Consider the following 23,454-nt stretch of genomic DNA (forward strand, 5'->3'; position numbering starts at 1 on the left):
CTTGCCCGATACCAGAAAATGGTTCATTCGCATCTTCTCCACTTGAAATACAATGACTCCGTCACCGCCCCCCGTGTGGTCTTCCCGTACGATCCCGTCCCAGGCGCCTCTTTCGTCGTGAAGGCGACCCGATAGTTGACGTCGATGACGCCCGTGTAGCCCGACCTGTCCGAGCACAGAGACCACACGGACTTGGCCTCGGGGACCTCGAGGCTCGTCGTGAGGTCGCCATCGGACGTGCTCGCGGGCTCAGTGGTCGCCCTTGATGTGGTCTAAGTCACAAGAGGCGAATCAATCGTATGTCAGTGAAGACATGCGCATCGGCGTACAGGACCGTGCGGAGGGTCTCCACGCAGAAGAATAAAGAAACTTAGAAGGGTAGTTGGGAACATACCGTCTTGGCAGCATCCTCGACAAAGAACGAGATCATCCACGTGTGCATCGTGACGGGCGGCGTGATGGCCAAGTGCCCCCGAAACTCGGCGCTATCAAGCGCGACCTGCCACCCGGGCTCGGCGCCCTCGAACTGCATGCTCATCTGGCAGAAGGTGGAGCGCTCCGTCACGTTGGTCCCGGGGCCGATCCGGGCCGCGAAGTCCCGGAAGCGCGCCGTGACGTGCTCGTAGTCCGCGGCCACGACGTCGACGCTGCCGTGCGCCTGCGAGGCCTGCGAGCACCCGCTGCCCCAGTACTTCAGGCGGGAGACCTTGGGTCTGGGCTCGGGGCGCGGCGGGTCTGTGTCCCGGAGAGCGACTGGGGGGATACTAGAGGCAAAGATGTTCGCGGCCAGAGACCCGACGATGACTAGCAATGTAGCTATGCGCATTGTGATACCGGGTTATAACTGAAGGTGTAACTTGCTGTGCGGTAGAACGCTATACATCTAAATCGAGGGGCGACAGCAGAGGCGGTCAACCATCGTCTGACGATCTTACCCGCGGACAATAGTCCAGAGGGCCATGGTGTATTTATAGATCCATGCATCAACGGTATTCTCGGCATGGGAAAGCAAGAATCCGATAACGTATGTTGGCAGGCAGCTTCACCTGGCCTCACCGACGAACACCCAATGAGATCTCGTCGTTTAAATATGCCAAGAGTCCTAGAAGTTCAAAAGAAGGCATGCATCCCTTCCGTAAGCACCAATCAGACGCCGGGCAGACGAGGTGGGAAAGCATTTACCCATATTACCCAGTTGACATCGGAAGAATGGGCCATCTAGGCTTTGTCGCTCCCGGAGTAGGGTCACTTCGATGCAACGGTGCGGGACAAAAATAGTACGCGAGCCAGAATGTTGGATCAAAAGAGGTCAAGCTGGACGCCAGGCGTGAGGTTTTCAGATATTTATCCAGCTAGCTGGCAGGACTATCGAATTTCTGTCCGAAACTGGAAGGCGACAACAACGTACATAGGTATCACAAGCAAGGAGGTAAAGGGTCCCCGACTTCATTGGCTGCCTGGTACTGGTCGATCCGTAACCCAATTGCCACGACGGTCGTGAAGACTACGATCCCTTCACTGGGACGACTAAAAAGAAAAGTGTTAAAAAAGAATAACAAAAAAGTTAAAGAAGAACAAAAGAATTCCGATGCGGGGAATCGAACCCCGGGCTAGTCGGAGACGCTTTCTGGGCTTGAGAGCGACTAATGTTAACCACTACACCACATCGGATTGTGTCAGGGACTTGTTCTTGGTTGAAAAATGTGCGTCTATTATCAATTGAGTCGGTGACCATCTTGGATGTTTCGATAACATTTGTAGCTTATTGCTACTCGTAAAGCTTGGCCGGTGCCGACGTGTGGTCGTCCCGAGTGTCAACTGTCACGTCATATAAAGTACGGAGTAGATCGGGGAAATAAGCCATAAGCTTACGTGACCCACCGACAGTGAGTATATATTCACTCTGTGTAAGTACACTTCAACGTAACATGATGAAGAACGACTTGGTATTATATACGACCCCCTTTAACAATTTCTGGTTTGGTATGCCATGTAAGCTCCACTTATCTCTTGACTTTTTCAGATTCCTACGACAGCGAAACATATTAGGGGTCAAGCCTGCATAGGCGCGTTTGGAATTCGCATCTATGAGTAGTTGATATTGAACACTAAACAGGCTACTGGGATCTGGATAATATGAAGCGCGCCTACAGTGGTGCCTCAGAAGCTCGTCTGATGAATAAATACAGGAGAGTGTTTTCTTGCGTGTTGGCACAGTTTTATTATCCAAAAAAACAATGCTATAATTACCGGGAGTTCTCGAATAGCAAATTGCTTTTCTACTTTCCAAGTGTTCGTTTTCAATAAAGACAATGATTACTATTGACGCCAGGCGAAGCGCCTAACGGGTGGCTGGGTCATCCCCGCTTGCCGCTGCAACCCTCCCAATTGGAGGCCTAGTCACGCTGATAGGTCACATTGAACTCAACATGCACAGCCCTCACATGATGGCTGTGATCCTTCTGATAACGATGTCTGCCCCAACCCCAAGGCGCATCCCATTCTTCGCAATCTTGCGACAAAACTGCATTTTGGCATGAACTTCCGATAATGTCCAGAAGATTTCGCGCAGAACAGACGCGAAGTCTATATTCCAAGCTTCCCAAGGACTCGAGCGTTGCCAGACTTGTCACCATACTCCCGGCCGGGCCTCGTGAGTTCACGAGCGATGATGCAATCAGCTCCAACCCTGGCCACCCCAACTGGCCACGACAGATGGTCTGTGAAATCGACGAGTTCGACGTCAAAGATGACAGCATTCAATACAAAGCGTTGTCTTACTCATGGAAAGATGCAGACCCCAGGGAAAACGTCAACATCGTCTGCAACTCGACGCCCGTCCGGATCAGCTTGCATCTGTACAAAGCGTTGGACCGGCTACGGAGCGACACGGAACCGGTCAAGGTCTGGGTGGACGGCTTGTGCATCAATCAGAAGGACGATGCGGAACGGACCCATCAGGTCAAGATCATGCGCGAGATCTACCAGAGCAGCACCGAGGTGATCGTCTGGTTGGGCGACAGCAGGGTAGGCGATAAGCTGGGGCCCATCACCAGTACTGAGTCGGGATCCCCTATCGAGCGAGATGTATGGGGTGCTCTTCACATCGTGCAACAGTTGGCGTACGGGAAGCTTGCTCTGGATATCCCTGCTTTCCGCAACCTCGACGAGGCGGGGCCCATCATGAGAGGCTTCCAGGCCATTGCCGAACGATCTTGGGTATGTTGTTACCCCATTGTCGCGGAGATTAGTGACGGTCTCGCTAACCCCGAGGCCAGTGGGAGCGTGTGTGGGTGGTGCAAGAAGTGGTCGTTGCCAATAAGGTGACAGTCTTCTATGGAACCATAGCTGTGCCTTGGAACCTCTTTTGCAATGCAGCGGAGCAACTCCACAGGAGCCAGCAGAACTGTCACCTGGATTCCATGTACCCATATCTCACCGAAGGGCAACCCCTGTCGGACTTTGCCCGGCTAGTCTCTGACATCGAATCAACCAGGATGGTCTGGAGGTCTAGGACGCCCCTGGTGGCCCTCCAGCTGCTCCGAAAGTTCCGTTCACGCAAGGCGAGCGACCCCAAAGACAAGGTGTTCGCGTTGCTGGGCCTGGTGCAGTACTGGGGACGTAGCCAGCCGCTCGCTGCCGATTACAGCCACAGCATCGAGTCCACCTTCTTGGGGACGATGATGATGTTGATATCGAGCACCGAAAGCCTCTCTGTCATAGCTGGCTCGACGGGTCGGGCTTGCCTCGAGGCGAGCAAGGTACCCTCTTGGGTCATTGACTGGAGCTCATACGAAGAAGAAAACGAGTACAGGAGACTGAGAAGTCTCCTGTTGTACAGTGCGGGTGCCGGTATTCAGGGTAGTGTGCGGCTACACGGTGGTGGTCTCCTCGAATCGCCTGCGTACTGGATCGGAAAGGTAGAACTCCTCGGTGCAGAGTTTTCGGTCCAGGCATCGACCAAGGATAGGAGGGCCGTCGTGTCTTCATGGGGGACCTTGATGGTCCACGCCGAAGATCCATATCCCACAGGGGAGTCCCTAAAGGAGGTGTTCTGGCGCACGATTTGTGGAAACATTGAACACTTCCTCGACCAGGGGGTACCCCGCGACGACGACGACGACAACGTCTTAGGGAATTTCAAAAGGGCATCTTTCAACGCCGAATCAGGTTGGAATCAATGGCGGTCGGCAGACAAGAAGCATAACAGGAAAACGTCTCGCATTGGCAGCCACTGGCTCGAAGTCCCTGGTCTAACCAATAACGAAAAAAAGAGAAACGCTTTCAACTACGCCCTTAGCTGCGCCTCGGGGGGCAGACGCCTTTTCGTCACGGATCAGGGACGGGTCGGGATTGGTCCGAAGAATATGGAGATAGGAGACGACGTCTTTGCTCTGTGCGGCAGTCAGGTGCCGTTCGTCCTGCGTCAAAGCAAGCGTTCTCCGCGGGCATGCCAGGGCGCCATACCGGAAACGCTCTTCAGGAAGAGTCAGCAGCGGCAGTATATCGCGGCCGGCAAGGACGCGAGCGAGGAGCTGCTGCAGACACTTAAGGGGGAGGCGAGGATATGCAACCAGGCGCACTGGCTTTGCTACGCGGTCATTGGGGATGCGTATGTGCATGGGGTTATGCACGAGGATCAGAACATCGGCCGTACACAGACCACTGTCTTTCTTGCGTGATCATCACCTTTTCGGACTCTGCCAGGACCCTAGGTGTATGCTCAGGGTCAAGATGAAGGGTAGGAAGTGAGATGCTTCTCTGACTGTAGCACTGGCTGCAGCTTGACGGAGTGGTCACTTTTCCATATGGAGACGAGGCATGTAAGGTTTCCCCTTCCCACGCCTTCTCGATCCGACCAGCCTGAAGAGACCCCATAAGCAAACTGTACGAACATCATGTCACCAACCACTCGAAATCTCTAGCGCAGCTGCTTATGAATATAGGTACCATTAAGACAGCTGAAATTCATCCAAGAAATCATCCGATGTGGTGTAGTGGTTAACATTAGTCGCTCTCATTTCAGAGTTCGTTCTAGAAGTCGTGATTATAAGATCCGACTAGCCCGGGGTTCGATTCCCCGCATCGGAATTCTCTTTTTGCCTTTTTGGGCCATACCCGGCAGGGATTCGTCAAGTTTCTTGGAGAATTCAATCGCAGACTATTATTACAGTATTCTTTATTTATTCCACTGTTGTGATTTGGAGTAAGTGGAATAATCAAGACAGGTGCTGCTAATGGAAAAAGGACGGTCTGTTCCGGCGGTCGCTTAAAGAAATCGCCTACTGTAACTTGGGCACTGGCTCTGCAGCGAAATCACCATTGCTGGCGATCGCCGAAAGCAACCGCGGCGCTGATGACTGGGACTTCCGACGACCGGCCGAGATCCCGGCGATAGTGCTCCGCATAGCCCGGAGTTCCTCGCTCTCGGCCGAGGCAGACTGGACAACTACCGGCGAAAAAGTCTTCTACGTTTGTCGCGGGGGGATTGACCCATTGGGCGGGCACATTTGCACCTGTGAATGTCAAGGTTGCGCTATTCGTCTGACGTCAGAGCTCAGAGGCGGCCCAACGGCCTAGGTTCGCAGCAAATCGCTGAAGAAACAAAACAAATCTTGCTTGGTCTTCCATGAGGAAAGCATTAGCGTCTCATCAAGGCTTTAGCCTGCATGCTGAATAACGCCACGCGTCACGTACCAATCTCCTAATTTATTCGCTTCGTGTGGCTGCCATCTTTGTTTCCGGGTGGGCCAGGGACCCCTCACCGCTTAAATTAGTGACAGCTGGCGGGGGCTGTGTAGTGGGGCGATAGGAGATGATCTCAATAGCTAGGGGCGGCCTGAAAGGGGTGAAAAGACACGCTCTGGATATAAACCCATTACAGTAACCATACAGGTACCTATTCTTTCCCTACCCCTACTGCTGAATATCCGTTTATTTTCTCAGGGGCGATCGATTTTGCTTACTGTTGCGATCCTTTCACGTTCGACCGCAGGTTCAACTCCACAAATTGCATCGGCATCTGCCATCCATCCCCAGATCTCCAGATCTCACTTTGCACACAGACACAGCCAAGATGAGCACAAGGGAGCTGCAAAACTCCAGGGTGCCCACGGGCGCGGCCGCCCTGTACCAGCAGAATCCCTACCAGCCCCAAGCCAAGGAGGAGGTGGACGAGGAGAACATGTGGCCGGCGCCGGCCATGGCTGCGCCGGACGCCGAGGCCGGGGAAGGGGTGGACCTGGACGACTACGGCGAGACGCTGGCGTTCCTGCGGTGCTTCGACACCATGTACCTGATCGACGACTCGGCGGCCATGGCGCCGTACTGGGGCGACGTCAAGGCGCTGCTGGAGCGGCTGACGCCCATCACGGTCAAGTATGACCCGGACGGCATCGACATCTTCTTCCTGAACCACCGGCCCAAGGGCCTGCTGTCGGGCATGACCTTCCGCAAGTCGGGCTACCGCCGCATCGGCGGCTACGGCGACCACGACGCCGACAGCTCCAAGGACACCAGCACCGTGCACGGCATCTTCAACCGGGTCAAGCCGGCGGGCAAGTGCAACCTGGGCGCGCGGCTGTCCAAGCTGCTGACGTGGTACTGCAAGAAGCTCAAGTCGGACGAGGAGGACGCCGCCCTCAATCTGATCGTCATCACGGCCGGCAAGTTCGACGACGACATCAAGGCGCCCCTCATCCAGGCCGCCAAGATGCTCGACCAGATGGACGTGCCCGAGCACCAGGTCGGCATCCAGCTCTTCCAGATCGGCCAGCCCAGCCCCGACGTCCAGCGCACCTTCGAGTACCTCGACGACGAGCTGCACCTCGAGGCCAAGACGCGCGACATCGTCGACACCACCACCTGGTCCGGCGAGCCGGGATCGCTCTCGACCGACGACCTGCTCAAGGTGGTTTTGGGGGCCGTCGTCAAGAAGCTGGACGAGCGCAAGTCGGCGCTCAACTTGACCGAGGGGGCCGCCCCGAGCAAGCGGCTGGACGGGGAGGGCGACTTTATGTAATAGGAGGATTCATGGTCATTGGAAGTAGCTAATGTATCCGTCACGGCCGTTTTATCATGAAATATACCCCTTCAACTTTTATCTGCTACCAAACGCGTTCAATGCATTGCATGTGGGAACCCCAGGGCTCTTGCCCGCCATCTGAGTGTTTTGATGACCGGCATGCCGTCAAGTGGCTGGGCGCACGGGGAAGGAGGTTGTTTTTTATTACGGCGGATATCCGTTCTTGTCGCCGATGCTACCTACGTTGAGTCTCAATAGGACTTCCTAGGGAGGCAAGGCGTTCATCCTCAGGTTTCTCGCCCGTCACAAACAACGGCCACGACAACGAATTGCAGCCCTGATAACTGCCCCCGGCGCCAGGCATGTTCCGTAAGCAACCCCGTCAGTGGGTTAAGCTTGCGCGCATCCTATGGACGGCTATTGGGGCCACCGCCGCCGCCGCCGCGCCGACGATAAGCCTTTTGCCCTTTCCCCAGCTTCCCGGCCCTGGACACGCTCCTTTCGTGTTTGCTCCGTTCGGATGAGAGACATGCTTGTCCATAAGCGTTTCCGACCGGCACGGAAGTCGCAGCAGCCTCGACCCCGACCAAACTCCGCCAGCAGCTGCTTATGGAGAGACGTACATAGAGTACAATAAAAGGCTGCCGTATATCAAGTGGATTCGAGGCCTTCCAATCCGATGTGGTGTAGTGGTTAACATTAGTCGCTCTCATTCTTGAGTTCGTTCTAGAAGTCGATCCTGTGATCCGACTAGCCCGGGGTTCGATTCCCCGCATCGGAAATATCTTTTTGCCTTTTTTAACCCTTTAATTCCTTAAGTCCGCCCCTTTTCCCCTTTTTCTTTTCGTCGCTTCCTACTGCGGAATTACATTTTGCAAATGGAAGGATTGACCACTCATCTTTTTCTATGGTTTTGGTCGGTACTGCGAGAATTCGGATTTCCGGCACTGGAGACGGAAAACCAAATTGCGATATACTTCGTTCACTACCCTCTGCCATTGCCCTCTTGATGTCTGCTGCATGATACCACGGTTCGGGTTGGGCACGAGTAAGGAACCAGAAGCAGGGCTTGCTTCTTGTGCTGCACGACGACACAACTTACTTTTGTCTCATCGCCTTGCACCCGACCCTACCAGCAGTGGCTTATGGATGGATAGTGACGGAACATGCTTGTTGCCCACCCAGACTAGTACGATGATATCTGATAGTTCTGGATAAGCTGAATTTCTGTCAACCAAGGCAATCAGCCAACAGTTTCCAACTCCGATGTGGTGTAGTGGTTAACATTAGTCGCTCTCAAGCCCAGAAAGCGTCTCCGACTAGCCCGGGGTTCGATTCCCCGCATCGGAATACTTTTTTGCTTCTTTTTTATCTTCTCCCCTTATTCCGTGACATAAGCCACTATACCTTTTTCCTGTCGGAAAACATCCAAGCTATGTGTGAAGCAATCAGAAGGTTGAACTTGTTGTTATCACTATGAAGTAGTCTCAAAGAACTTCCCCATCAGCGACTGCCTCTCTCAAACTTGGAGTATCATGCCCCCTTTATGGTCAATCCAGCGATCGGATCCCGTCATCTTAGATACCACCTCAAGATAGGTACATTGCGGTCGACGGTTGGAAACTTCAACTAGGGATGCCACCCGGGAATCCACGTATCCCGATCCAACGGGTCGTTCACCGGCCGGTACTCGTGGTCCCACTCGTCCGCCATCGCATGCTCTCGCGCCCAGTCCTGCACCGCCTCGAAGTTGCGACACATGTGGTCGCCGACTATCTGGGGTTGGTAGAACTTCCACTCTTCATTCCACTGCGGCATCGCTGTTCAGCGTCGAGATCCATTGTGTCTTTTGGCTGGGATATGGATAGGGTGTTGGGGAATACTGAACGAGAAGCGGGCTTATACTAACTTCCAGGCGGATAAGAAAGATTTGAGTCAGTATAGATGGATTAATAGCTTCAAGCAAGAGGGTGTCAGTAAACTGTGCTCACCCTGAAATGGAATGATGGACAAGTCCACATTGCACATGATAGACTGGCGCAAGGCGTCCACGCAATGCATGATGTGCATGAAGCCATTCTCGGTGCTGCTCGCGTTCCTGTGCTCGGGGTAGTAGTCGGGCAAGAGATGCTTTCGAAGCATGTTCTGTCATCCAGTGTTCGTCTCTGATCAGCTACTTTGGTCAAGTCTCCATGAAAAGAGCGTAATGGTCCGGCTGTTTCCTTCCCTCTGCCCTTGCTCTTCCTAGAGGACTCACAAGACAGTGCAAATCGTGAAACACATCCAAGCCGAGGACGTATCGGTTGTCCGGGTCGTGCGACAGCGGTTGCGTCTTCTCTTCCAGATGGCTGGCCTGCTCCTGGGAGATGGCCACGATGCCCACTGTTTCGCCGTCAGAGATGATGGTCACGAGAAAGGGCAGGAGCTTTAAAGGACCGCTTACTCGAGTACAGATCGTCCCACTTCGCATCCAATTCCGGTGATGGTCTAGCCTCGTACTCGGTCAGGTTGTCCCCGAGACCAATAACGAACGGGCGGCGTTTGTATCGGATCAGGTGGTTGGCTGGGCCTAGTTTCAAGAATCCTACTTTTAGTAGACTTGCATCCAACCGTCCATCACTGGGGGTCTGCTGAGGGTAAAATCAAGGGGCAGCACTGCACTACTTACTGTACGGCAGCTCTATGGTCTTCTGCAGCTGTGCCCGTAGCTGGTAGTGGAAATAGGCCGCCATGCAGATGGAGACGAGGACGATGATGCAGGGGAGGGCAACCCACGGGTCGCGGATGGCTCGTCGGGTCTTGGACCAAGTGTAGGATCGCCGAACGTGCTTATCCGAAAGGAGTCCATGCTTATCCGACTCGGCGTAGTCGACTGCTGACGACTCATCGCTGGAGCATTGAGTGCGGCCGTCCATGATGGTTCTTGAATGATCTTGTTCTTGGCTTCGAAGACCGGTGCCTGGGTGTAGAAACGATATTTGGTGTTTGGAATGAAGAAAGTCTGTGGTCTGCTTCGGGGCCTGCTGGAGGATCTCTTGTCTTTCTTTGATCCTTGGCCACATGCTTTGGGGCTGCCCCCGATCTGTAGCATAGCCCTGGGAGTAGTGACATCGTTACGTGTCCGATGGCCATCCATGCAACAGCAACCGGGTCTCACTTGCTATGCTAGTAGGCGCTGGTGTCGAGTTCGAGTTTCGGTTGCCGAGCTTCAAGCTGTGGTGTGCGAGATGCTGGTCACATGCCATGGTCGAGCGGATTGTCAATGAGTGCAATGAAGGGTTGGGTGCCGAGCATATCTACATCGCTCTGATCATACGGTGCCCGGGGTAGGCCGCCTTGTGTGAGTGAGTATCCAATCGAACATCGTGGCGTAGAAGCACATATGTCTGTCGTGACGAGCATTCTGTTACGCCAGGGTACCATGTTAACTGCGCACCAAGAACCTCCCCTCGTTTCCTGCAGCAGTGTCCCGTGGTCCTGCTTGGAGAGATGCTGGTTACCGAAGTACGGCTGTGACGCTTCGCGGAGCACAATGGTTGCATTTGGTTCAACGGCCAGACCGCGCCGTCACGGTAGAGGGGCATGAGGGGCAGTGCTACATGGATCCCCAATCGGGTCGCGACGTCTGTTGTAACCCGCCAACATCTGCCGAGTGGTATGACTGCAGGGACACCGCGTCGAACTCATACCTACACATGCATTCGTTCAGGTTTCACCCTTCCGATCGAGGAACAACCGCTCAGGCCATTCCGGGAAACAGTGCGCTACGTCTGGCAATGGTGGCAAGGTGGCCGAGTAAATCGGGCGAAGTACAGGAATTCGCGGTCCATGGTGGATCGGAGGCGTCTGCCAGGTGCATCAGGGAACGATTCCCACCACCACCTCGGAGACGTTGGCCACCAGGACAAGACAGAGTCGACCATCTCTCTATAAAGGGGGAGGTCCAAGCAGCCCGCTTCGGTGCAGACTCTCGAGACTCCAAGCCTGCCCAGACACGAAGAGCTTTGTCAACTTGCCTACATCTCACATCCATCTCATCTCATTCGCCCATTTGTCGATCCAACCACACCCCACCGAACCACATCAGTCAATTCATCCATTTCCAACTCGACTACATCCCAGGCAAACCTCAGCCGCCCCATCGTCAATCACGCCACGCCAGTCCAAGCTCGCAAATGGCTCCTCGATCTCTCGCTTACCTTGTGATGCTGCTGGCCACCGTGGCCACAGCAGCGCCTCTGGCCCGCCTTGTTCCAGATCCGCCAACCACGGCGGTCTCGGCGGCTCTTTCTGGCGATGGCGGGGACGAGCAGGTTGGCAGTTCGGTCGCTGACAGACAGACCAAGGACGGGGTGGTCGTTTCTGTTGTTGCTCCATCGGGGCATGACGACGTCGGTTCCGAGTCCAAGTCCAAGGTAAGCGCGGGTTTTTCTCGTTCCTTTGCTTCCCCATCTTATCTTCCGAACAACGCCCTTGGCGATTCGCGGGGGGGGAGAGAAGTCTCTCTGGCTCTTGGTTTCAGCTGTGCGCAGTCTCGCTGATGGTTCCTTGTCTGTTTCCCTTCCCCCGCTCTAGGAACACGTAAAGAAGCGACATCACGGGAATCCCGTAGATGCCATCTATTACCCCGTATGGATACCAAAGTCTCTCCAATCGAAGTGGTGGGGAAACGCACACGACGAGTTGCACCACCGCCTCCTTTCCGAGGCTCATCTTCCCTTTACCCACTGAGGACGAGCTCGACCTGCGCAGCCCTGCTGATGCTTCTGTTCCCCTGTTCTTTTTCGCTTTAGGAACCCCTGACGAAACGAGTGAACCTCGTGGATACAACATTCTATTCAGTCATTTTCCCTCCCTTTTGGTTGGCGCAGCCTCTCCAATCGAAATGGAGGGCCGACCCGCACGACGCGCTACACCACCGCCTCCTTTCCGAGGCTCATTCTTTTACCCACTAGGGACGAGCTCGACATATGCGCAGTTTTGCTAATCCGTTTTTCTTCTTCCTCTTCTTCCCCGCTCTAGGAACAATTGAAGAAACGAGAGCTCGGGAATCTTCTAGACAGGGCCTATATGCCCACAACGGATGGTGGTTGGATACCATGGTCTCTCCAATCGAAATGGAGGGCAGACCTCCACGACGAGCTGCACCACCGCCTCCTCTCCGGGGCTTCTCATGTCCACTAAAGAAGGACTGGCGCGGAGACGAAGCGGCTCTTCTTTATTGTGTTTTCTTCTTTTCTTTTCCTTTTTTTCTCTCTTTTTGCTCGCCCAAGCTGCGCAGTCTCGCTAATGCTTCCTCCTACACTCTGCTCGCTCCAGCCAAGCTTGAAGAAACGAGTCAATCTCGTAGATACGGGCTATATCATCTGGGGGTTCAATTGGATCCCAACGTCGCTCCAATCGAAATGGCGAACAGACCCGCACGACGCGTTGCACCACCGCCTCTTAGCGGAGGCTCCATCAACCCACTGAAGACCGGGCTGGCGCGGAGGCAAAGGGTGTTCGTTTTTCTCTTTTGCGGTGGAAGAAACGATGGAACCTCGTAGATCAGGCAGGCTTATATTCCTCACCCAATCAGCGGCGGCTTGGGGACCATTGGCCTGCTTTTCGGGGTTCATTTAGCCCCCCTGAAGATGGTGGGGCGTGGCCTTGGGGTAGCAATGTTGGCTGGATTATCGGATGGGGAATCGGGATGACGGGTACATTTTCTTCTCTTTCTTTTCATTCTTCTTTCCCTCGCAGACGCACAATCTGAGCCTGGAGGAAGGGGAGGAGGGGCTCCTAGGAATGGGCGAGGACTCCACAACGGGAAGCAACAGCGTTCCTTGGCTTGACAGACAGACATACATACACTCATTCGCCCAGAAAAAGCACACTATCCAATTCCCTAGATTGTCATCTCCAAGCTGTGATACCTAGATCCTCACTGCACCGGGCAGTTATCCACCTGCCCCATGACGAACTCCACAAGATTGCCCGACTTGAGCTTCCACGGATCGACGTCGAGACCCCCCAGACCTATCCGGACATCCGCCCGCGCGTCCACGGGCGCCGCGGCGTCCTCGGCGATGCGGCGGCCGATCTCGCCCTGCGCGAGCCCATCCCCCAGAACATCGACGGCCATCCGCCACACGACCGACTGCGGCACCGGCGCCCCGCCGGGCGTCTTCATGCCGCTGAAGACATAGCCCACGAGGTGCGGCAGCTTGTCCTCCTGGGGGATGACGATGGCCATGGCCCCCGGGCCGGCGACCTGCTCGAAGCCGAGCTTCAGCTTCTTGAGCAGCGCCCAGCAGGCCTCGTGCAGGGCGAAGTAGTCGAAGTTCAGCTCCGGGACCTCGGCGTGGATCTGGTCGGCCAGCTGGCGGACTAGGTCCGTGGGGGCGACGTCGTGGGTACCCTGGTGGTTCAAAGTTAGTCACTGTTTATGCCCCCCATTATTCCATTACTTGGCTGCAAGTGTAGACGTACCTTGGATGCTTTTCCCTTGCCCTTGCCCTTCCTCTGGCTGGAGCCTGACTCCTGTGTCTCTTTCCTTTCCTTAGTCTTCTCCAGGATATCCAGCACCACCTCCGTGGACATCGGCCGGCTCGCCTGGTACCGCTCCTGCATCAGCAGCGAAGCCCACCCTTTGAATTTCACTGGATATTGGGTTAGTATTTGGTAACAAGGGCGCCTTGTCCGCACTCAAGAAACGTAATGGCAATAGGGAATACTCACTGTTGCGGCGCGTGGCCTGCGTAAGGTCGACCTTGGCTGTTCGCTTGTTGGGCGCCCAGTTGGTCGTCGACATGCCCATGGTCAACATGAAATTCTTGGCGTACCCCTCGGACGAGGTGGGCGGATCCCCCACGAAGAAGGTCGAGTTGCCCTGCCACTGCATAAACGTCTCCATGTCCTCCCACCGCCGGCCCTCGGGCAGCGCCCCCTCCTGCCGGACGGCGTGGTATAGCTGCCCGACGGCCATGACGGCGCCGGGCACGGCGCTGTAGACGTTGCCCTCGGTGTGGAACCGGGTGCGCATGTAGTGGACCCAGAGCCCGCAGTACATGGGGTGGTGGCGCAGGAAGGTCCAGGGTGCGCTGTGCGGGCGCTCCAGCAGCTCCTCCCGGTGCAGCATGGTCCGGGCCTGGTGGATGGGGTCCCCCTCCCAGAGCGTCACGGCCCTTAGCGCCTCCCGCCGCGGCTTGGAGCCGACGGGGATCTGGCCGAGCGAGGTCTTGATCCGGACAATGGTCTCGCGCATCTCCGTGTACGCCCGGTCGACACCCGCGGGGTTGGTGAGGCGCTGGTGCTCCAGGACGTCGAGGTACAGCTGCACCGCGAAGGCGTACGAGACGGGCGTGACGCCCGTCTCGCGGATCTTGCGCATCCCGCGGATCAGCTCGTCCTGGACGGGCTGCTCGAAGAACTCGACAAAGTACAGGTTGTCGGACAGGAACTCGGCCATGGCGTTCTTCTGCTGCAGCCAGCGGGCCTTGCCCGTCGCGGGCGCAAAGTCGCGCCGCTCGTTGTACCAGCCCCACTTGCCGTTGTACTGCGACAGCGCCTTGGGCGCGTTGTGCTGCCAGTGCGTCCGGGTGAAGAGGAGGGCGTTGTGGTAGTCCAGGTTGCCGACCTCGTACGCGTCGTAGTTGAAGTCGTCCCCCGGGTGCCGCTTGGCCAGGAAGTCGTGGCCCGCGGCCTCGCACAGGGCGAAGTGGCAGTTCTGCGCCACCACTTCGGACCCGCCCACCCTTTTCAGGAGAGGCGCGATGTCCTCCTCCATGTTCCGCGCGAACTCCATGGCGGCGTTGGTGGCCACGGACACGGCTGCGAGATCCAGCTCCTTGGCCGAGTACCGGTCCCACAAGGCCCTCACTTCGTCTCGGAGCTTGGCAAAGTCGCCCAAGAGGGTCATGAAGGCGAAGATGGCCTCGTCTCTCTCGTCCACCTCCTCGATCTGGTAGCTGGCGTCATGGCGCTCGGGCAAAACGACGTCGGGCGCGTTCAGGAACTCTTCCGATGGCTCGTACACGTCCAAGAACTCGAAGACGCTGCTGCGGGCCTTGGGCTTGTCATCCTGGCCAGCCGCCCCGATGTCATCTACCGACTTCTTGACATCGGACAAGTCAAGGGCGTCAGACCCAGACTCAGACCCAGAAAGGAGCGGCTTGAGAGTGTCCTGGACCCTCTCCAGGACTTGGACGAAGAAGCTGTGTTTTCTGTCTGCCTTGCTTCCCATCTGTCGCGCAAAAGCCTTCCGGGCCCAGATGACGCGCGACAGGGCGGCAGACAGTGTAGGCGGCACCTCGACGGCAGGCTCCGCTTCGGCACTGACAATGTGCCGGGCCATGGGAATGAAGTCTTTGATCTGCAAGACATAAGACGGGGCACGGCTGCCATTGGCGCCGTTTCTAGCAGAAGAAGGAGGAGCTCGCTCGCCTTCAGCTTTCCGGGCCATCTCCTCGGCAGCGGCGAGGATCTCGGCGGCCGACGGAATCGACGGCGCCTGCTTCACGGTCCTGCCTCGACCACCGCCCTTTCGGCCTTTTCCCTTGGGGCGGCCCGAATTGGCGGGAGTGGAAGAGCCAGCGCCAGCGCCAGCGGGAGTGGGGATGGAGCCATTGCTGGGCTTAGCGTCTTGGTAGCCTAGCGACTTGGCCGTGTTGGCAATCCATGATGCGATGATGCTGGTGTCGTTCTTGTACTGGTAGTACTTGCTTCGCAGCCAGTCGGGGAGAACCATCGTCAGTCACTCAACTCTCTGCGAACGGCGGCGCGCTGGGGGATACGCAATGATGTGAATTCTAGGGAGATGGCTTGGAGGTTACTAGTCGTTCATGAACCTATTACCCCCGCACTACAACGCTGTTCGGATGGTTCGATCAAAGTTTCAAGATTAGGCGTGTTTTTGCTTTTTGTTCCAAACCGCTGGACCCGAAGTAGCAAAATCCCTGCAATGGTCCATCCCAAATAAGATAACGCGAGCAGCGGTGTGAGCGATGCTTCTTTTTAACCCCCAAATAGATCATATGCATCTGGACGTAACAACCTCAGATTCACTCTAGATACACCCCAACGTCGCGAAGTGAAAGTAGCTTTCACTTAGGCTTTATCAGGTGGGCGGGCTGCGACGTGCGACGAATATGCAGCCCACGGTTCGTCCGTCAAGCGCGCGTCAACGCAGGCAGTAATACCAAGATCTTTTCCTGCATAATCTCCGAGTTAATGCAACCCTGTGCATTGTGCACCCAGATGCTACTTAGCAGGTACTTAATCTCCATCCTTAAAAGCCACCCTGCTGTCAAAGCCAGGTACATCGATCATGTTTGAGTTGGTCGGTATCATTTCGAGCGTTGATGCTATTCGATTCCTAACTGGCGCACGAGACCGGGGGCTATATGTGTACTCCGCCCTCACTCACGCCACTGAAGGCAGACCGGGCCGCGTAGGGGGTCTAGCCCCAGATCAAGGGCGGTCGGCGTGGGCGTGTTCGAGAGGCCGGACAGGTACAGGACGCCGTCGAGGGGTCGTACATGTACGATGTAGCAACCGTATAAGACTACCATGCTAAGAACAACGGCTCCGACCTCAGGCAGAGAGCAGGGGTGATGTTTTTACCCCGCTCCAGTCGTTCTTGAGCTTGACTGATTGGTGGATAATCAGCAGTTGGACCTATCAGCAACGTAAGATTTTCGGTTTCTGTGGCACATCTGGGAGCCCAAGTCTCTTTCTTTATTCGTGATAACAGTTCCTCGCAGATTTCTACAGGTGACTATCAAGGCAATGGTAACCCCTGTGGACACAAATCAGATCCCAGAGGGATTTCAAAACATCACAGTTAGAACATGGGACGTCACGCGTTTCCGCGAGACCAAAGGTCTGCCAAGGGCACAGATCGCAGAGCTCTCGAAGGCACCGCAGAATGATCGCGGGCTAGGGCCATTCACCTGGATCCACGTCCCTTTTAACAGCATGTCACTTTGCGAGGTAATTGAAGAATCTCTTATGAACTGAACCCGATGTAGAAGCTGACTCAAACGACACGGAAGAGAGTCATCAGGGCGGTCTGCGGCCATGAGCAGGCCGAAATATTACTACAAGACGAGAGATGGGCGCACTTGGAGCGAAGACCCACGGTCGCGTGGTCCCGCCAGCTGCCGTATCGAAGTGAGAGAGTCGAAGCAAGTGGCTATATGATGCATACAGGCTTTCGCTTACGGCATGGTTAGTAGCCTCAACTGTTGCCAACTCCGGTCATATGTTAAAGCGCAACGTTCCCATCAGTGTTTAACGCGTACTAGAAATTACACCGCGGGAGCGACGCAATGACTGGGTATCTCTAACCCCGCGGCAGTGGGGTTCGCTACCGGACGGACCCTTTCTGGGCCTCAAGAATCCGCGACGCAAGGAGACGAAGCTCTCGGATGATATGGCTCTCTATGTAAGATAAACATTCCACCTCCCATCTGCAGGTAAGCCATGACTGATGGTGTTACTAGATGCCCTACCTGCACTGGGAGACACGTCCGCGCCGCCACTGGCCCGGCCTACCATATTTAAGGGGCGTGCACCCAAGAAGAACCCTGGACGAAGCCGGGAATCAATATCTAGACCCTCTTAAGATTCCAGAGCTAATTGACGACCAAGTAGTCGTCAAGTTTATCAACGACCACAACCTGGTCGATGAGAAAAACACATTCATGAGTGTGAACCAACTTTGGATGTGGTCTTTGAATAGCCAAAGTACAAGAGAATACCCGTTTCCGAGTCCCTCTTCTCGGTAACCCGATGCATTGACTGACAGCTTGCTTCTTGTCCAGATATCTTGATTACATGCTTCCCCTCGGGGACGGACTGCCAACGAGACCATGCGCCCATGTCTAGCTGCCGTTACTTGGATCTGGAGTGCTTGGCCGTGGAGCAGGCCTTGCGAAAGCACAGCCCAGCCCCGGAGTTTGAGGGAGGCGCCATCCGGATGGCCTCGCACCTCATTTACCGCGCCTACAGCATCTTCTTCCCTCACTTGGACAACGACCAGAGGAGGACGCAGCGGCTGCGGTACCTCGACTACTTCAAGCTATCTTTGGCCGAAGTGGTAAGTATCTAGGTCGAGTTTCAGTTGTCCTCGTACAGTTCCGCTGTAAACAACTGCTGATAATAAACCCAATCCAGCGTGCCAGGGCTTCCGACGTGTTTCGGCGCGTAGCAGCCAACGAGCTCGATGACGGATTTCAGAGTGAGATCATGTCCATTTACTCTTCGCGGGATATCCACGAGGAGATATCCATCATGAAGGGCGTGATCCAGCAACAGCTGGAGGCGCTGACCGGCCTCAATCACCACCACATGGATCTATGGGACCGCCAACTGCATGGTTATCTCGCGCACCTGAGTGGCCTGCAAGAAGAGGCGAGGCATATTGATGAGCTGGTGAGCTGCTGCTGCCCTGAAAAAGCTGCGAGGTCCTTTACTGACATATGGAGGTGACTAGTTGACCAAGACCATGAATCTCAAGCAGATCATTCTGACGATGGATCAGAATAGGAAGATTATGATATTCACTGTCGCCACCGTCTTTTTCGTAAGCTACACGCCCTCAGCCTTGCAGCATACTCTGATGGGACTACTGACGTTGAACTTTCAATTCTAGCTGCCTCTGAGTTTTATAAGCTCACTATTCGGCATGAACACGGTGGAGTGGACTCAAACGCCTCCCTCTATTGCCCAAACGCTCATGTACATATGTGAGAGACGATTAATCCAACTCACCCACATCGGGCGGCTATTGGTTTTTGATACGTGGGCTGATGGTGTCGTTTAGTTGCCTTCGGTATCCCTCTGGCGATTACAGCTCTTGGTTTCTCATACAGATCGGACCTGGGACGAATGGCCCGATCCTTGCGGTCTCGCCGCGAAACAGAGCAGTCGTACGTAATGGTACCTTCAGTTCAACATGCGCGATAATATCGCCAATGCAGTGGGATGGGTTACTTGTGGATGGAGATGGGAGAAATACTCAAAATGGTGCTGCCTGTTGGTGTCATTGTGTAACTACTAAAAATTCCTTCTTGAAATGTTTGAAAAGGACTTTTGAGGGATCGTCCAAGATAAATTTCATAGTCGTCTATCAAGGTCTTGGTTATCTCCCGTTACCTTTTAATCCACCTCATCTTCCGTTACCGATTCTTCGCCATCACCACTATCGCCATCACCAATACTAACTCGACTGACACTCTGTAGCAGGCCCTCAATATCTTTGGCGTCCATCAATATTCCTTTTTCCCGTTCTATTAGAAGCCCACGCAGCTTCATCCCCTCAGATTGACCGACTGGTCAGCAGAGCAGCCCAGATCTATTGGCTACCGGATAGGTAATTATAGTAGGTACTCACATCAAAGACAAAATGCATTGGCCAGTTGTCGATATTGCGGACAAGGACCCGTCCCTCGACCGGCGATCGCCACAGCTGCCGTAGATTCGCGGCGGTCGTGGACGAAGACAGCAGCAGGCGGACTCCCAAATGGTCTTCCGATGTCGCGGCTGGGCCGGGGTCCTTGTTCGTCGGATGGCGGTCCCATTCGCCGTTGCGGTTCTTGGTGGTGTAGCCCGGCGCGGGCGTGTTCGAGAGGCCGGCGAGGTACTCGGTGTCCTCCACGGTGACAAAGCGGGCCCAGTCGTCGCGCGCCAGGTCGACCTCGACGAGGTGTCTGTAGGGTGCCGCATGCGTCCGCCACTGGTGGTCCAGCAGGCAGACGGCGTATTCCGGGACGAGATAGCTCGCGATGACGAGGCAGATCATGAGCGGCAGCGCCGGGTACTGCGCGCGGACCAGCGGGCCGAGCTCGCCCTGGAGCCGTTGATTTGGGGTTGCAATGAAACTACTGGTGGCGTAGTGTGGCAAGAGCTCTGTTCTTCCTCTTTTCCCATTCAGACCAAGGCCGCCCGGCAGAAACAAAAGACTCACAAGAAGCAAATCACCTCAAAAAGACATGTCAAACTGACCTAGACGAAAAATTTACTGGCGCATAATGCGGCTTGAGCAGCAGAGCAGCTCTACAGAAAACCGATTACCAGCTTGGGTTCAACGACAAGACGCCACCATCATTCCTTAGCCGTTGGCAACGTCAAGAACCGGCTCAAGCTCAAAATGTCTCAAGCCTTTTTCGGGCCAGGCGACATTCTGAAGCGCGAATTTATGGTGTAAGGTGATGCAATTGTCAATGTGTCGCGGCCTCTTTGCATTTGAGCAGGAAGGTTGCAGTTCAATATCAGCTCGAGGAAACCAAATGACACTAGAAACAATGCCGCTTCGCAAGAAACTCACTCAATCACATGAGCGAGGTCACTGTCGGTATGTTGCGCTCAGGGCTAATGGTTATTCCCTGTTGTGGTCTATTTATACCGGTGAGAATTCCCATGCCCAAAGTCGAAATTCCTGTTCTAAGACACAGTCAACCGATCTTCACCCTAACCACCTCGTACGATTTTCGGCAACAGACACCTTTACTTTGTACTCCTCCATCGAGATGGTCAGCCTACACCGCCTTCTCACCGGGTGCCTCTTCACCTTCCTCGTCGCCAGTGATGGCCGCTGCCTGGCATCGCCAACCACCACCCGAGGCTCTCCTCAGCGAGGTGATCTCGAAGTACGCAGCGTCATCTCGCAGCACCAAATCGACGCACGCGACAACCCGCAGGGAAGATGCGAATGTAACGACCGCAAGGCCGACTGTGGCGGCCACAAGATGCAGGGACTCGTAGCGATCTCAGAAATGGTAAACAATGTGTGGCAATGTTATTGCCAATGCCAGTGGTCAAAGTTCTACGACGAACACGGCCCAAGGGGCTTATAACTGAGCCTGGGAAATCCTGCGACCATCAATAGCACGGTATACATCAAGACTCTACCGCCTGTCATAGCCGCCTCTTTCCCATTGATCGACGACACTTGACGACAACCGCTCCTCCTTTTCAGATTCGACTGCGGGCATCAACTCATGACTTCTGATGATCCGAAACCCTAATGTTGGAGCTCTGAGTGCGGGAACGGCGCGTGGTCCTGAGTAGGATGGGAAGGATATCAGCCGTTACTGATATATGGCAGTTATTGGGAGAATACCCCCACACAACGATGTCGATATTGGTGATAGAAATGGACCCAATCTGTGCATAGTTTCTGAGCAATCCCCGTTCCAAGTGATGTAACGGTGAAGAACATTGCTGTAGTCCCAGACATTCCCGCCTGTTTAGGTCGTCGAGAGGGGTAAGATGCAAGGCAGCTGATCGATAAGAAGTGTCTGGACGGACGTGACTTGTTAGGCCCTTATGTAGTCACCAACGCGTGGCTAACCGTTCAATATGAGGTCCAGAGAATTCCACTCGGCTGGGGTCTCATCTAGTCCTTAGTATGACCAACTGGTTCGAGAATCACACCTAGATTTGGCGGTTTGGCGAACCGGAAACCCGGTTCGTTGCCGGCGATTTCGCCAGGCGATAACGCGATGTGCGCGTGCGTGTCTGTCTGGCGGTCAGTGTTGATTATTCAATTTATTCCCAATTACAGCATGGGAATTAACGAATGTAACTGAAATCAGATTAGACCTCCTTCTTTTCGAGTGACGTAACCGTCTAATGAATCGTAGAGATCTCCCATTCGGCATTGGGGATTGATTTGTAAATATCATGTTCCATGTTGCGCCTAGTATCTCGCCAAAAAGCCAGTCTTTTACTTTTGTGTAGATACAGATTGACACCATCTCATCACTTAGGATTGTTTCGAGTCCTCAAAGTTCCGGTGAAACATTGCCCACGGGGACCAAAAGGCTAAGATACAATGACAAGCATAGACCGATTGAATTGGACTTAGTACAAGCCATCAAAGCAGTCTCCTTCCCCGCAACCATCCGCTAAACGTTGGAGGTATCCATGTGAGAGTCTCAACTACTTTCCATCCAGCGGCCCCAACCCAGCTAGCTACGCCCAAGCATTCTCACGAACTCGAGGTCGAGTTGAGACGTTAAGTGAGGCCCGTACTCCTCCAGTTGGTGTTGGTCTCGTCGGGTATTTGCAACCAGGTGATCCCGGTGGTAAGGATCGTCGGCGAACCGCCGGAGCCTGTCGAACAATTCCGTCGCCTCTCCAGGGATAAAGAAAGAAGGTATCGATTGGTCGTTGGTGATGTCGCGCAGTTTCACACCCTGCAGCGGGGGGCAAGAGATGAACAACATAAGTAAATACAACGGATCAGGTAACAATAGGCGAGGAACCGCGGATGGAGACGGGAAGGGAGGGAGGAACTTACATCAGAAATGGCGCTGAAGTGCTTGCCGTCCCCGAACCGCAGGCTGCGCCACTGTACATCCACGTAGCGGGTCGGCCATTCTGCGCCATAGTCCGGCTTGCCACTGTAGAACTGCACATCCGTGATGCCCAGATGATTCTCCACTATGTTGACGCCGGCAGGGCGGGCTCGATCTTTGACGCGGCTACCGTCCTCCAAGTCCTTCCCGGCGGGGTAGAGTCTCGTCGTGTGACCACGCCCATACGAATTGGACAGGCTGGCGACGTAGCGGACGCCGTCCAGGTGCACGTACCGAGCCCAGACGTCGTCTCCCCGGTCCAGCAGGCGCCAGCCATCATTACCGTCGTCGCGCCCATCAAGACGACTCCTCGGAACCGATAAGGCCGCAAGGCTCGCGATGGCGTACTCGGGCACGAGCTCCCCCGCAACCATGAGGCACAGCTCCATCGGCAGGACCGGGTACCGCACCCGGATGCAGCACGCCAGCCGTTCCCGCAGCCAGGCGAAGCGGCGCCGGCTGTACGCCGCCGACGGATGGAAGGCGCGTTCGGTCGCCCGGAAGAGCCGGAGCGACTGCCCGTGGTCGTGGTCGTGGGCCTTGGCGGCGTCGACAAACTTGGCCGTCGCGAACTCGAAGCACGCGACGTGGCAGCCGAAGAGGACGCCGGTCCGGGCGCGGTAGGGCACTTCTTGGATGTGCCCGTCCCGTTCCATCCAGGGGGGGCGGAAGTCGTCTTCGAATCGCTTCGAGGGGTGCGTGTACGGTCTCGTCGCCCGGCCCTGGTCAGTCACTAAGTCGGGAGCGTCAGGCCGTATGTCATGTGGGTGCGTTAAGCAAGCAAGCAAGCTGTAATAGCAGTGGAGTGCGCACGGGAGACACAGTTGGAGCCCTACTTACAGGCCATAAAGGATTGCCCCGTCTCGAAATCAAACCCACAGTATCGGCAGTGGGGGGCAAACCACGGTTCCGCATCCCGGCCGCGCATCGTGCAGGCTGAGCAGCCTATTTGGTACATGGATTGGGTGGGGGCTTGCGAGAAGCTGAAGTCGTTGCGATGGAAAAACTTCTTCGCGATGGTCAATCCAACCGCGCGGGGTTGTTCTTATCGTTGGCTGCCTGAAGCAGGCACGTGGGTGGCGTCAC

At 55.2% G+C, this 23,454-nt stretch overlaps 10 protein-coding genes across 10 annotated transcripts; 4 read left to right on the plus strand and 6 right to left on the minus strand.

Moving 5' to 3' along the window:
• Positions 1-61: 61 nt before the first annotated feature.
• Positions 62-961, minus strand: PG985_007807 (uncharacterized protein; the record flags this gene model as incomplete). Its single annotated transcript, XM_066827575.1, is given in 4 exon segments — positions 62-80; positions 91-272; positions 395-764; positions 936-961. 4 exon segments carry the CDS (start codon positions 959-961, stop codon positions 62-64), a joined length of 597 nt encoding a protein of 198 aa, XP_066685250.1.
• A 1,589-nt stretch (positions 962-2,550) lies between these two features.
• Positions 2,551-4,682, plus strand: PG985_007808 (HET-domain-containing protein; the record flags this gene model as incomplete). The annotated part of the gene is made up of 2 exons (XM_066827576.1): positions 2,551-3,219; positions 3,279-4,682. 2 exons carry the CDS (start codon positions 2,551-2,553, stop codon positions 4,680-4,682), a joined length of 2,073 nt encoding a protein of 690 aa, XP_066685251.1.
• A 1,394-nt stretch (positions 4,683-6,076) lies between these two features.
• On the plus strand, positions 6,077-7,021 carry PG985_007809 (uncharacterized protein; the record flags this gene model as incomplete). The annotated part of the gene is made up of 1 exon (XM_066827577.1): positions 6,077-7,021. One exon carries the CDS (start codon positions 6,077-6,079, stop codon positions 7,019-7,021), a length of 945 nt encoding a protein of 314 aa, XP_066685252.1.
• A 1,632-nt stretch (positions 7,022-8,653) lies between these two features.
• PG985_007810 (uncharacterized protein) lies at positions 8,654-9,939 on the minus strand (the record flags this gene model as incomplete). The annotated part of the gene is made up of 5 exons (XM_066827578.1): positions 8,654-8,844; positions 9,016-9,169; positions 9,282-9,406; positions 9,468-9,587; positions 9,693-9,939. The coding sequence occupies 5 exons, from the start codon at positions 9,937-9,939 to the stop codon at positions 8,654-8,656; spliced, it is 837 nt and encodes a 278-aa protein (XP_066685253.1).
• Positions 9,940-10,189: 250 nt separating this feature from the next.
• Positions 10,190-11,409, minus strand: PG985_007811 (uncharacterized protein; the record flags this gene model as incomplete). Its single annotated transcript, XM_066827579.1, has 2 exons — positions 10,190-10,237; positions 11,224-11,409. The coding sequence occupies 2 exons, from the start codon at positions 11,407-11,409 to the stop codon at positions 10,190-10,192; spliced, it is 234 nt and encodes a 77-aa protein (XP_066685254.1).
• A 1,538-nt stretch (positions 11,410-12,947) lies between these two features.
• On the minus strand, positions 12,948-15,752 carry PG985_007812 (uncharacterized protein; the record flags this gene model as incomplete). Its single annotated transcript, XM_066827580.1, has 3 exons — positions 12,948-13,424; positions 13,496-13,665; positions 13,745-15,752. The coding sequence occupies 3 exons, from the start codon at positions 15,750-15,752 to the stop codon at positions 12,948-12,950; spliced, it is 2,655 nt and encodes an 884-aa protein (XP_066685255.1).
• A 1,040-nt stretch (positions 15,753-16,792) lies between these two features.
• PG985_007813 (uncharacterized protein) lies at positions 16,793-19,060 on the plus strand (the record flags this gene model as incomplete). The annotated part of the gene is made up of 10 exons (XM_066827581.1): positions 16,793-16,996; positions 17,035-17,233; positions 17,311-17,450; positions 17,509-17,735; positions 17,894-18,104; positions 18,182-18,439; positions 18,501-18,590; positions 18,660-18,753; positions 18,831-18,936; positions 18,988-19,060. The coding sequence occupies 10 exons, from the start codon at positions 16,793-16,795 to the stop codon at positions 19,058-19,060; spliced, it is 1,602 nt and encodes a 533-aa protein (XP_066685256.1).
• Positions 19,061-19,317: 257 nt separating this feature from the next.
• PG985_007814 (uncharacterized protein) lies at positions 19,318-19,808 on the minus strand (the record flags this gene model as incomplete). The annotated part of the gene is made up of 2 exons (XM_066827582.1): positions 19,318-19,338; positions 19,401-19,808. The coding sequence occupies 2 exons, from the start codon at positions 19,806-19,808 to the stop codon at positions 19,318-19,320; spliced, it is 429 nt and encodes a 142-aa protein (XP_066685257.1).
• Positions 19,809-20,341: 533 nt separating this feature from the next.
• Positions 20,342-20,862, plus strand: PG985_007815 (uncharacterized protein; the record flags this gene model as incomplete). Its single annotated transcript, XM_066827583.1, has 2 exons — positions 20,342-20,360; positions 20,507-20,862. The coding sequence occupies 2 exons, from the start codon at positions 20,342-20,344 to the stop codon at positions 20,860-20,862; spliced, it is 375 nt and encodes a 124-aa protein (XP_066685258.1).
• A 1,116-nt stretch (positions 20,863-21,978) lies between these two features.
• On the minus strand, positions 21,979-23,296 carry PG985_007816 (uncharacterized protein; the record flags this gene model as incomplete). Its single annotated transcript, XM_066827584.1, has 3 exons — positions 21,979-22,206; positions 22,311-23,101; positions 23,209-23,296. 3 exons carry the CDS (start codon positions 23,294-23,296, stop codon positions 21,979-21,981), a joined length of 1,107 nt encoding a protein of 368 aa, XP_066685259.1.
• Between the last annotated feature and the right edge of the window lie 158 nt (positions 23,297-23,454).

The sequence above is a fragment of the Apiospora marii genome, assembly GCF_038362585.1.
Source record: "Apiospora marii strain CBS 49790 chromosome Unknown utg000004l_segment0_segment1, whole genome shotgun sequence".
Taxonomy (NCBI): domain Eukaryota; kingdom Fungi; phylum Ascomycota; class Sordariomycetes; order Amphisphaeriales; family Apiosporaceae; genus Apiospora; species Apiospora marii.